The sequence below is a fragment of the Aquila chrysaetos genome, chromosome 22 (assembly GCF_900496995.4).
Source record: "Aquila chrysaetos chrysaetos chromosome 22, bAquChr1.4, whole genome shotgun sequence".
In the NCBI taxonomy this organism is placed as follows: domain Eukaryota; kingdom Metazoa; phylum Chordata; class Aves; order Accipitriformes; family Accipitridae; genus Aquila; species Aquila chrysaetos.
The window spans coordinates 12,013,960-12,026,509 of NC_044025.1; the positions used below are offsets into that span (position 1 = coordinate 12,013,960).

General features: G+C 66.7%; 1 protein-coding gene across 2 annotated transcripts; it reads right to left on the minus strand.

Moving 5' to 3' along the window:
- Positions 1-5,088: 5,088 nt before the first annotated feature.
- FGFR4 (fibroblast growth factor receptor 4) lies at positions 5,089-12,139 on the minus strand. Of its 2 annotated transcripts, XM_029998327.1 has the most exons (18): positions 11,967-12,139; positions 11,385-11,490; positions 10,066-10,335; positions 9,870-9,959; positions 9,547-9,713; positions 9,336-9,459; positions 8,843-9,033; positions 8,588-8,726; positions 8,310-8,503; positions 7,920-8,065; positions 7,538-7,659; positions 7,327-7,437; positions 6,995-7,185; positions 6,501-6,623; positions 6,346-6,416; positions 5,909-6,046; positions 5,726-5,831; positions 5,089-5,653 (listed from the first exon to the last, which is right to left on the minus strand). In XM_029998327.1, exons 2-18 carry the CDS (start codon positions 11,455-11,457, stop codon positions 5,507-5,509), a joined length of 2,403 nt encoding a protein of 800 aa, XP_029854187.1. In that variant the 5' UTR covers positions 11,458-11,490; positions 11,967-12,139; the 3' UTR covers positions 5,089-5,506. The 2 variants fall into 2 exon arrangements, with proteins under 2 accessions (XP_029854187.1, XP_029854188.1); XM_029998328.2 differs by lacking the exon at positions 10,066-10,335.
- Between the last annotated feature and the right edge of the window lie 411 nt (positions 12,140-12,550).

The following is a 12,550-nucleotide window of genomic DNA, read 5'->3' on the forward strand; positions in this document are numbered from 1 at the left end:
CCTGCACAAAGGGCCGGGGTGGGCGGCTGGGAGTCGTGGCCGTGGGGCTGGCGCATGGCCGGCAGCGTGGGCGAAAGGGTTAAGGAGCTGCGGCGGGCAGGGGGAGGGCTGGCCCGGCCGGGGGAGAGGAAGGAAGCAGAGGAGGAGAGGAGAGGAGAGGAGAGCATCCTGCCCGGAGGGTTTGCCGGGGGCCCCTTTCCCCCGGGAAGCGGCTTGCGGGGCTTGAAACCGCTGGGGATGGAGCGGTGGAGAGCCGGGGCAGCCGGCGGGGCTCAGCCCGGCTCTGTGTCGGCAGCACCGTGCCCGCAGCTCAGTGCATGCAGGCAGGCAGGGCTGCCCGCATCTGCCTGCAGAGGCAGCCCTGGGGTTTTCCTCCCTGCGATGGTGTGCCCGGCGCGGGGCTCTGCTCCCTGTGCCGGGGTGACCACTGTCTCCCAGGTCCCCCACCCCGCAGCCCTCCTGCCCTGCCACTCCCACGGCCCCCCTGAAACCTTGGGGGGCAGCCCCAAGGACAGGCAGGGCAGGAGCAGCCTCGGGACACACAAGGGCAGTGGGTGGGGGGCAGGACCCCAGCCACAAGCTGCTGGGGACAGGAGCCATCTCTGCTGAGCTCCTGCGCTCTGCATGGAAGAGCTGTCGCTTGGCTGGGGCCGACTTGGAGACCTGTCACCCCAGCAGCCGTGTGCAGCATGGGGACAGTCCTTGAGGGACCGGGGTCCAGGGTGCCCAGCTGGGTGCTGCAGCTGCTCTCAGGGATTTCCCTGCTCCCTCAGCCCTCAGGCAGACATGCTGCCCCCCCATCCCCAGCTGGGGGGGTGTACAGAGTCCCAGCCCTGGGCAGCGAGTCTGAGCCCTCGCCGGGCTTTGCTCCATCCATCCAAGGTAGACCCAGGTTCACCAGGCTCCCGTGCCCATGGAGTGCCCGTCCCGCGCCGGTCCCTGTCACTCTCAGCGGGTACGAGCGGGATCCACATGGGGACACGGTGCAGCTCTGCAGCCCGACCCCTCCTACCCTGCCCCACTCCCGGCCCCATCCATCTGCAAGGGTGATGGGATGGAGAGCGGAGCCAGGATCCCTCCCCACGCCGCAGACCATTTTTCCCAGCCGAGTTTGTCACCCCTCCAACACAGTCCCAGGGCTGGCCTGCCGCGAAGGCCACTCTCACCAGCCGAAAAGGCGTGGGTGTGCAGCGGGGGGGGGGGGGGCCCGCCCCTCCGGTCCCATTTCTGCACGCCCTGTGCAGAGCTGCTCCCGCTGGCCAGGAGATGGGGCTCGCAGCCCGGTTTCCCTCGCCACCGGCCACGGCCGGGCGAGCGAGCGCAGAGGGCTGCGGGCTGGAGAGGGGGCCGTGGCGGGGGACCCCCCCCTCCCCGCCCTCGCTGGGACCCCCAGCTTGGAGCACAGCCAGCGCTGGGGCTGGCGGCTCGGCTCTGCCCGTTGCAGGGAGAGAACCGGGGCGTGCGTGTGCATGCGTGTGCATGAAGGGAGGTGTGCATGCAAGGGGGGGTTGTACACGGGGGGGGGCTGTCAATGGGGATGGAGGGGGCGGGGTGTACATGTGCATGGGGATGTGTGTGCGTGGAAGGGATGTGCGTGGGGGGTATTGTGCGTGCATGGGGGTTGTGCGCGGGATGTAGCGTGTGTGCATGGCTGGGGGGGGTGGTGCATGCATAGGGTGGGGGAGTGTTTCTGTGCATGGGGGGGGGCGCCTGAGGTGTGTGTGCGTGCACGGAGGGGTGTCTGTGTGTGTGCATGCAGGGTAGTGCGAGTGTGCATACATGGGCACGTGTGTGTATGTGCACGGGAGGGTGTGTGTGCAGGGGCTTGTGCATGGATGGGGGGGTATGCAGACATGGAGGGGCTGGGGGCATTGGGTGCGTGCCTGCATCTATGTGTGTGCATACATCTATGTGTGCAGTGTCCAGGGATCCAGAAACTGCCGGTGTTCAGATCCCTCCACGGGAGAGGACAGGCCCCTGCCTCAGCCTGTGCCCAGGAAGCAGCATGGGGTGGCCCCACGTGTGGGTGCCCATGGGGCCCCCTTTCCCTGCCCGCTGGCCCATGGGGGCCCTTCCCTCCCCTTTGCTGCCTGGGCAGCGGTGGTGCACATGGAGCACAGGCATGGGGCAAGGACACGGCACGCAGCGTGTAGAACATGGGGTATGGCAGGCAGGAGCAGGCAAAGGGGCAGTGCCAGGTAGGGGAGGCAGGAGCCTGGTGCTTTTCAGCCTCCCCAGCCTCATCCCTCCCTGCCCAGGGGCAGAGGCTTTCTGCATCTCACAAAAGCCAGATTCTCCCTGGAGATAAAATCCTGTCGCCTTTGTTTTGGGGAGAAAAGACAACGGCAGCTCCCGGTCCCACAACAGAGTCGTTAAGCAAAGGCATCTCCTGGTGAGGGGCTGGGAGCCACATCCCACAGCTGGAATGAGGAACCAGCCGGTGTCCTGGCCCCTGGGGTGCTGTCCCTCCCCCGGGACTCAGCATGCCCCCCAGGACCACAGCCATATCCATCAGGACTCAGCATCCCCCCCAAGGGCTATAGCATGTCCCCCAGGACTCAGCATCCCCCTCACCATCCCTCCTCCGCCCCCCCGGACCAAAGCCATGTCCCCTAGGGCTCAGCATTCCCCTAGGACTCAGCATCTCCCCCAGAACCACAGCATCCCCCCAGCGACCACAGCATCGCACTCAAGACCAGCAGTGCAGGGGGGTGGCTGGGAAGGTCCTCAGCCCCACTGACACCCCACATCCCATAGGGACCCACAGACATGTCCCAGCAACATGCAGGGGGAACCCCGGCTGGAGGGGGACACGCAGCCCCTGGGTGGGCAGGTTTGGGTCGGGCAGCAGGTACTTGGCCCCAGGGCTGGGGCAGGCAGGGTGCCCGCGGGCATGGCCGGGCTGGGGAGCGATGCCAGGGCCCGGGGGGGCAAGCAGCGGAGGGAGCGGAGGGGGGGGTGGTGTGTGGGAACGCTGCCTCAGGAAACCAGCGGGATTTACTGGGCTACACGCTAAATCCCCCTCACAAAAGGGGCCTGTTCGTGGGGACAGGATGCCGGTGGCTCAGCCACACTTGTTTGGCCAGCAGAGCCTGGCGGATTAAGGACAATTGGTTCAGCCCTGACAGAAAATACCAGGAATGTTAAACAATAAAAACCGCCTCCAGTTGTCGTGGGGCTGCGGGACGCCCTGGGCTGCCTCCCTGCCCAGCCACAGCCCCGGCTGCCCTGTGCCCGGCAGAGCTGGCTCTGGCACAGCCCGCCGGCACCCACTGCTGCGGCTCTGGGGGATACACTGGTCCCTGGGGATGGGGTGAGGACCAGCCCCTTGTGCTGGGGCAGGCATGTAGGCACAGTGTTGGGCACCGCCAGGACCCCGAAAGCATTTCTGGGCTGAGCCGATGTGGGTTGGGCTGTGGGGACAAAGCACCGCCTGCACCCATGTGCTGCCTGCACCCATGCACTGCCTATACCCACGGCACGCTCACTAAGTGAGCGGGGATGAAGTGGGGCCATAGCAGGGGGTGGCAGGTCCCGGCTTACCATGTCCTCTTGTGCCCCCCCACCTGGCATTAAGGATTAACGAACCCACCTCTGACTCACCCTCCGAAAGTGGCTGTGACCCCATTTTCCAGGGAAAGGGCAGCACCCAGCAAGCAAGAGCCGTGCAAACCACTGCAGGCACAGGGCACTGCCAGCCCCCCATGCTGCCCCCCACCATGGAGACCCCAGCCTGGAGTGAGGTGGGGGCAAGCTGGGCACAGCCCCCAGGGGCTCAACGCCCTCCCCATGCACTCGTTTGTGTTCACCCCTGGTCCCAACCGGGAGCCGGGCAGCCCCTGTGGGCAGCCTGGGCAGTTTGCCCTCCAGCACGTGAATGCCCCATTCAGGGCTGTGCAAAATGCATTGGTTCTGGCACATTAGCAGACAGCTGGGATCCTTCCCGGGCAGGCAGGCTGCCGGGACAGGCAGGTTTCACACCTGTCTGCCTCCACCCGCCGTGCTGGAGCAGGGGTCTTGTCCCAGCAGAGAGAGGGGCAGGGCTGGGGATGGAGGCTGCAAGCATGCTGGCGGGGCCGGGCTCCCCACAGCAGCCCTGAGAGGGGCTGTTACGAGGAGGGGGCCCCAGGACGGTTCTGCAAGCCACCAGGCTCCCCAGCACATGCAATGCACGGCAGGCACTGCACCCATGGCTGAGCCGAGCCCTGCACCAGGGCAGCCACAAGCTGCATCCCTTAAAAGCCCAGACCCCAGCACCATCACAGCAGTGGGGAGGATCGAGGGACCCCCTTTCCAGCTGCCCCAGACCCAGGTCCTGCCTCACAGTGCCTGCCAGGCCCCCTCGCCTCAGGCTGGTTTGGGGCAGGCCATACTGGAGAGCCAGCTTCCAGGCTGGGGGGCTGCAAGTGCAGCTGGGAGCTAGAGGAGGAAACAAGATCCTGGGGCTAATGGCCGGCAAAGCCTGGCCCTAGATGAAACCCTAGACCCAGGGAGCGGGCTGGCAGGAGGGGGCGAGACAGCTGCAGCCCTCCCTGCCCACGCTCTCTGCGGAGCCGGGCATCGTGGGGCAAAGGGGGGGGGGGGGGGGCAAAGCAGGCACCAGAGAGCAGGGCCTGGGGCTGGAGCCCCCCAACTTATGCTCCTAGGGGTGTGTGGGCTCCAGGGAGGCAGTACAGAGCCCATAACTCACTTTTATCTGGAGTCCCAGGGCTGGCCCAGGCAGGGGGGGTGCAGGAGGTCCCCAGTATGCTGGGCCATGCCCCAGAGTGCTTTCCCAGCCTGGGAGCACAGAGCAGTTGGGGGATCGGTTTCAGGGCGATGCTGGTAGCGGAGTTCACGGTGGCTTAGCGCGGCAGCGGCTAATGGGGAACAGATGCAAGGGTGCTTTGTGCTGGAGCGGGCCGGGAGGCGCGGGAGTGGGGACATCGCTTCCTGCACCTGTGGCACTGCCTCCGTGTCCCCCGGGAGTGCTTGCAGACCCCCGTGCCAGCTGGGGCGAGGAGTGAGCGAGGAGGCAGCTCCCGACGCGCGGGCGCAGTTCAGCTGGGCCCTTCACCCCCCAGGAGCAGCCCAGAAACTGCACCGGGGTCTATTCCAAAAAAATAATTTATCAGGTCGATATTTCACGTACATAAATATTCATCTCTATGGCTATGTACAGATGCAGCAGGAGCCCAGCAAGCAGCGGGGCTCCTGCCCAGAGACACTTCCACTGAAGCACTGGCTAAAGCCCAGCTCCCTGGGCAATGCCATGGGCATCCTGGGCAGTGCCGGCCCCAGAGAGGCTCTGGCTCCCGCTGCCCTGTAACGCCAGGCAGGTCTCAGCCAGGACTGAAGGCTCAGTGCCAAAATGAAGCCACCCTGCCCCGAAATGGACACCCTGCCCTGGCACTGCCGCTCGCAGCCCACCCCTCAAACCAGGCAAAGCAGGGAACCTGCGGGAACCCGGATCCGCTCCTCACGAGGGCAGAGGCAGCCTCAGCATCGCCCCCTTCCCTGCCCACCCTTAAGTCCTCACGCTGGGGTAGGAGAAGAGGCGGGGAGCCAGCGGCAGCGGGTCGTGGGTGAAGACGGAGTCATCAGAGGAGCAGGAGCTGGCGGTGTCCTCGCAAGAGGGCGAGTACTGCTCGAAGGGCATGGAAAGGTCCAGGTACTGCAAGGAGAGACAGTGCCATCAGCAGCCGTGCCGCCTGCCCCGCCACCCACCAGACCCCCCACCGCTCACCTCCTCTGAAACAGCCGCCAGGATCTTGTCCAGCCCCTCCACGAGCTGCTTGAAGGTGGGACGCTGCGAGGGCACGGCATGCCAGCACTCCCGCATTAGCATGTACCTGGCGGGGGGGGGGATACAGGGGTGTTAGCGGTGTCTCGCCATGGCCCCTGCCCACCCCGCCTGGCTGGTACTCACAGCTCGTGGGTGCAGTTGGACGGCCGGTCCATGCGGTGTCCCTCCTTCAGCAGCTTGAAGAGCTCCTCAACAGGGATGCCAGGGTAGGGAGAGCCCCCCAGCGTGAAGATCTCCCACATCAGGATCCCGAAGGACCACCTGGGATCACACGTGGCAAATGGGGGTCAACCACGTCTTAGGACCCTCCCCAGGCAGGCGGGGCCTCGGTTCACCCCACTGCACCCTATGGTGCTACCATGGGAGCAGGGACAGGAGAGGGTGGCGTCACCCCTGGAGAAGATGTGCCCTGCTGCTGCTGTCCCCATGGAGTACCCCATCCTACTCACGGGGACCCTCCAGTATGTGCATAACCACATGGTGCTGCCTCATCCCACACCGAGAGCAACGTCGTCCCACACCCGACAGCACCCTCAGCCCCCAGGAGCCCCAGGACTCACACATCGCTCTGGTGGGTGTAGACACGGTCGAACAGGGCCTCGGGTGCCATCCACTTCACTGGCAGGCGACCCTATGGGAGCAACTGCCCTGCTCAGCCCCAACTGGGGGTCCCTGTCCCCTCCTGCCCCTCTCCCAGGCCCCCCCCCCCACTCACATTGCTGGTTTTCTTGTAGTAGTCGATGTCATGGACGTCCCTGGCCAAGCCAAAGTCAGCGATCTTCATCACGCTCTCTGCCGTGACCAGCACGTTGCGGGCAGCCAGGTCGCGGTGGATGCACTGCCGGGGGGACCGTCACCCGCAGGGGGTGTGAGATGGCGGCTACAGCTCCGCGTGTCCCCTCCCCACACCCAGAGTTGCTGCTCCCCTCCCACGCACCCTCCGGCACCTCTGCGGCGGTGGAGCCACCCCCGCACCGAGCTGGCTGCAGTGACAGGCACTATGGGGACACAGACACCCAGGAGGTGAGTCAGGCTTTAAGCCCCATATTTTTGGGGAGATACTGCCCTGAGCTTTGCTGGATGTGGCTGGGAGGTTCTGGACAGCCTGGGGGAAGGAGCTGGGCTCTCTTTCCACAGGGAGTCACCACCATGTCCCCCCCCAAGGCTGAGCCAAGCACAGGCAGCCCACACAGGCTGTGCCAGCCCTACCCGTTTAGACTCCAGGTACTCCATGCCACGGGCCACCTGGTAGACACAGGAGACCAGGTCCTTGAAAGAAAGCTGCTCCTCGGGCATCGCTGCGATGTCAAAAGCGTAGTCGGGTATCGGGGGGCGGCGGGCACGGAGGTACTCACGCAGGTTGCCCTTTGCAGCAAATTCCACGATCACGTACAGCGGCCCTGGGAAGGGTGTCCACTCTGCTCAGCCCCTGCCCTGCCCCAGCCCAGCATCCTACCTGTCGCTGTCCCCAACAGCCCCCATCCTCTGCTTCTGCTCCATGCCCACGCCCTGCCCGAGCCCTGCCTGCACAGCCCCCTCACCGTCCTGCGTGCAGACTCCCAGGAGGTTGATGATGTTCTTGTGCTTGTCCATGAGCTTCATCATCTCCATCTCAGATATGAGGTCAGCCAGGTCCTTGTCAGTGGCGTTGTCTGAGGAAGAAGGGCCGTGTCACCGTGCCAGCTGGGGTGGCACTGCAGCCTGGCACTGATGCCACCTCTGCGCCTGGGACACTGGCAGGGGAGCTGTTACCTTTCAGCATTTTGACAGCCACGGTGACAGCTCTATCTGGCCGGTCTCTGTCGATGCCGTAAGCCTCTGCCCGCACCACCTGGCCAAAGCAGCCTTCCCCCAGGGGCTTGCCCAGCACCAGCCTGGCAGGGATGGGCAGAACTGTTAGGGACCACAGGGACAGCCCCGCTCCCTGCCACCGCATGGCTGGACCCCGAAGGGCAGAGGCAGTGTGGCTGCCCCTCTTCGGTCCGAACCGAGTCCCAGCACCCCGGGATATGGCACTGCTGAGGTGTCTGGTGACGGCCAAAGACCTGCCCATCCAGCACCCACATGCTGCCATCCCCAGGGCAGCTGGGGAGAGCAGCCCCCAGTCCCAGACCTGCCCCGCGTGGCACCATACTTGTCTCGGGGGAACTCCCACTTGGAGTCGAGGGGCAGGTCCAGCTCCATGACCCCAGCCAGCATCGGGGCACAGCTGGAGGAGAGACGGGTGACGCGCATCAGGGATGTGCTGGACTTCCCAGAGGAGCTGGAGTCCAGGGAGAACTGCAGAGAGAGCCCAAGGGACCTCAGCCATCCCACCCTGTGCTCCAGGGCCAAACAGAGACCCAATGGTGCTGCAGAGACCCTCACTCAGAGCAACGGGGCGAGGGAGCCACAGGAGGCAGTGGGGACAGCAGCCCCAAGGCTGGCAGCAGGGTAAGGTGTGACGGGCGCAAGTGGCACTTGCAGAGCCAGTCAGTCACCAAGGTCCCCCCCCGTGCCCCCAGGGCTCCAGCTCGGCACCCACCTGTCGGATAAGCGGGAATTTGGAGAGCTTGTGGACTGCCATGGGCTCCAGGGGCTGCTTGCTCGACTGAGTCTGCATCCGGCACAGCACCACGATGATGACGGCCATAGCCACGGCCAGCGAACCCGAGGTGTAGATGATGATGTCTGTGTACTTGGCCTCAGGGGCTTCGGCTTCCCGCACCAGCTCCTCTTCTGGAGGGAGTGAATGAGTTGGCCTGAGCCATGGTCCCTGCGTGCCGGGGGTCCCAGCTCCCACACCAGGACCCCCACCCCTACCTGGCAGGACGGTGAGCCAGGCAGACTGGTAGGAGAGGCCGATGGAGTTCCCTGCCAGGCAGGTGTACTCGCCAGCATCCTCCACAGAGACATTGCGCAGGTAAAGCACCTCCACCTCGGAGCTATTGATGTCTGCGGTCTGCCGGGAAGATGGATGGATGGTCAACATCCCTCCTCCTTGGGGCACTCTGTGCACTCCCCCGTCACCACCTGAGGGTGGGCATCTGGGACCTGGGTGCTTCCAGCCCTTGTTACCTTGAGCACTTGCACATAGGGGACCCCGTCGGGACCGTAGCTGCTGCCGTTCACCTCAATGTGCTTCAGCCACTGGATGTGGGGCTGGGCATCGCTGTAGACCTTGCAGAAGAACTCCACGTCGCTGCCCACCAGGGCTGTGGTGTTGGCGGGCAGCCCAGCCTGCAGGATGGGCCTGTGCGGGGACCTCTCTGCGCAGAGGAGAGCGGAGCGGTGTCACTGACACGCTGGCTCAGAGCAGGGGCTCCTTTCTCCCTCCCTCTCTACCCACCATGAAGCCACAGAGAGCCCTTCCCCAGCCCTACAGCAGACTGAGGCAACCTAAGCCTGGTCTCCATCCCCACGTCCCTCAGGTGCAAGGGACAGGAGGGCTGCACCAGCAGAGAGGACGCGAACAGAGGCTCCTCCGTCCCCTTCCCTGTGACCCTGACCCCTCTGCTAGGCGCAGGGGGAGTGGGGAGCCAGGACCAGCGCCACGCTGAGGAGCCCTCACCCAGCACGTCCAGGAGGTAGCTGTAGCGGATGCTGCCAAACCTGTTCTCCACCAGGCAGGTGTAGTTGCCGCGGTCGGAGGGCACCACGCTCTCCATCACCAGGCTCCAGTGCTGGTGCCGGAGCTGCAGAGAGAGGAGACAAGGCAGCGAGGTGTGATGGGGGGCCAGACCCCGGGAGGGAAAGCTGCAGTGGGGGGACCTGGCCCTTACCCGGATGCCCCCGATGCGGTGCTCCCCCCGGAATTCACGCCCATTCTTGAACCAGCGAATGCTGGGGCTGGGGCTGCCCGAGGCTGGGCAGCGAAACTTCACCGTGTTCCCCGCAGGGACTGCATACAGTTTCTTGTCCATCCGGTGAGGGTGAGTCCAGTAAGGAGCTGGGGAGTCACGGGACGCAAGTGGGAGGGGGCCAAGGGGCAGCACGGAGGCTGCTGGAGCTGCTTCCAGCCACTTGTGCTGTGAGCGGGAGGCAGCAGTGCCCCATGCACCTGGAACTGTCCCAGCTGCCCTCTCCTGCTTGGGGTGGCACTGACCTCTGTGTACGTAGACAGGCTCCTCATTTCGGTCTCCGTGGGGACCATCCCCATCACTGTCTTCATCGTCATCACCCGATGCCAGCGAGTCTGCAAAGGAAAATGGATGGAGAGGCACACCCCTGCCTGCAGGGCTGGGTGGGCAGCGGCTGCCTTGCTGCCTCGGGGTGGAGTTGGGCGCTGCCGGGGCTCCTACCCACGACAGAGATGGTGAAGTTACGCAGGATCTCCCCAGTCCCCCGCGCCCGGCACACGTAGAGCCCTGAGTCCTCGTAGGCAACCTCAGAGATCTCCAGCAGGCTCTGCTGGAGATGGATGCGACCCCCCGGGACGAGCGGCCGGGACTCCTTGTACCAGACCACGCTGGCACCGCTGTGGTTGCCATCACAGTACAACTTCAGTGCGTTGCCCGGGTCCAGCAGGAGATGTTCCTCTTCCAACTCCAGCAATGGGCTCTCAAATAGCTCTGGAGAGATGCTGTGAGTGCCCACCCCGGTGCTCACCCCTCCCCAACAGCTGGGCCCCACCACGCGCCCACCCCAGTGTGCAGAGCACATGGTGCAACACAGCCCAGTGCCCAGCTCTGCCGCTCCGGAGGCGGGCAAGGGCTGGACTCTGCCCTGGGGCACGGGGACACGGCTTCCCCAGCGGCACGTCCCCGTCCAAGGCCACACACGCCACCGTCCTTCCACAGGGGCCACTCCCAGCAGTGCAGGGTGCCCGAGGCTGTCCTGCCTCACCGAACGCAGCACCAAACGAACGCAGCACTGAACAAACGAGGGCACCGAACGCTCCCGTCCACCCGCTGTCAAACCTCCGCACGCCCCAGGCACAGCTGGGACCCCCACAGCCTGGCTGGCCCGGGCGATGCCCAGGCTGGGCAGCGGTGCCCTGCCTACCGATGGCCAGCAGCAGGCACATGCACATGCAGGGCAGAAACAACCCAACCGCCAGTGTAGCAATACCCATCGCAGCCCAACTGCCCACATACGGGGGCCTGGGGGGGACACCAGTGCGTCCCCAGCCCTCTGCGCGGTCATCACAGGCGGCATGTGGGGCAGCTGGGCCTCTGGTCCCCTGGGACATGTTCTTCTCCTGTACCCACCACCGAGAGGCACGGACCGCCCATGCCTCTAAGGCGTTTGCGCTCACCACTGAGCCACACACAACTACCACAGCCCACAGCGTTCACACCATCCCGCTCTGCCGGGCGCATCCACCGATCGAGCTGAGCCCCCGTAGCGCAGGGATGGCCTGTCTGGAGCCACCCTGCTCCTTCCAGCCTCCACATCTCCTCGCCCCGTCACGGAGACGCTGGCCCCCCCCAGCCAGATGGGTGCCCCCAGCTCCCGCCAGCCCAGCCCGGCAGTCAGAGCTGCGGGGCTGCGTGCCCAGGGGGAGCACCCAGCACCCCCAGCCCCAGAGGCTCTCTGCCCAGCTGGGGGTCAGCGTTCGGAAAGCAGGACCCCCACCCCACCGCCCCCAAACCCCCTTTCATTCCCCCCGCAGCCATACCTGGCTCCATCGCCCTGCCCTGGGCAACAGCCACCAGCAGCAGCCCCACCAGGACCTGCAAGAGGGGCCGCATCTTCCAGGCCCCTCCGGCGCGGCGGTTCCCACCCTGCGGGACAGGCAGGGCCAGGGTGAGGGGACCCGGGTACAGGCAGCTCCTTCCCACGCGCTGCCCGGGCCAGGCAGGGACCTGCCGGCAGGGAGGGGGTGGCTGGTCCCTGGGGCACCGTGGGGCAGTGGTGCGGGGTCCCCGGGGCACGCCGAGGGTGGGTGGGCACGGAGGGGAGGCACGGCACGGGGGGGCCCTGGGCAGGGTGCGAGCCCTTCCAGTCTGCTCCCCCCCAACCTCGAGGGCTCGGGGGGGGGGGGGGGGGGGGGGAACACGACCCCGGTTGGGTGTAGGGACCCCATCCCTCCAGCCAGCCGCTGCCTGGCCAGGGCGCTGGGAGCGGCTAACCGGGCACCGGGGGGGGGGGGGAGGGCTGCGGGGTCCCGGGGTGAGGGGGATGCCAGGGAGGGGGGGGGGTCCCGTGGTGGAGGGAGGGGGAATGCCCCGAGGGCGAGGGTCGCGGGCGGCAGCGTTACCGGCGGTGACGGGCTCCCTCGGCGGAGCCGCCCGCGCAACGCGGGGACGGCCCGGGCAAAGTCCGGGGGTGGGGGGGGGGGGGGCCGGCGGGCTCAGCGCCGCCGCGCCCCGCACCGCGGCCCCATGGCGGGCAAGGGCTCGGGAGGGCTCCGGGCTGGGGTTGAACTCCGGGCTCGGGAGGGCTCCGGGCTCGGGAGGGCTCCGGGCTGGGGTTGAACTCCGGGCTCGGGAGGGCTCCGGGCTGGGGTTGAACTCCGGGCTCGGGAGGGCTCCGGGCTGGGGCTGGGGCTGGCTCCCGGCCCCGCTCCGGCCCCGCTCTGCCGCCGCGGCGGCGGGCGCGGGCACTTTGTAGGGGCGCGCTCGGGTTACAGCGGCGCCGCCCGCCCCGCCCGGAGCGCTGGGGGCGGGGGGGGGGAGCGGGGGGGGGGGGGGACCGGCCCCGAGCCGCGGCTGCTGCAACCGGCCCCGCTCCGCCGGCTCCTTTGCAAATCGACCTGCCGCCGAGCTGGGGGGGGGGGGGAGCGGCCGATACCGGCCCCACTGGCCCCCGCCAGCAGCGAGGGGCGGCCCCTTGGAACCCCCC

Bases quoted from the DNA above. Each gene is read 5' to 3' on its own strand.
- FGFR4 (XM_029998327.1), bottom strand. From the start codon at position 11,457: ATGCGGCCCCTCTTGCAGGTCCTGGTGGGGCTGCTGCTGGTGGCTGTT. The intron at 6,624-6,994 runs GTAGGGCTGGCA...TCCCCCCGGCAG, and splicing joins AGTACCTGGAGTCTAAACGG to TGCATCCACCGCGACCTGGC. The intron at 6,047-6,345 runs GTGAGTCCTGGG...GTGTGATCCCAG, and splicing joins TACACCCACCAGAGCGATGT to GTGGTCCTTCGGGATCCTGA.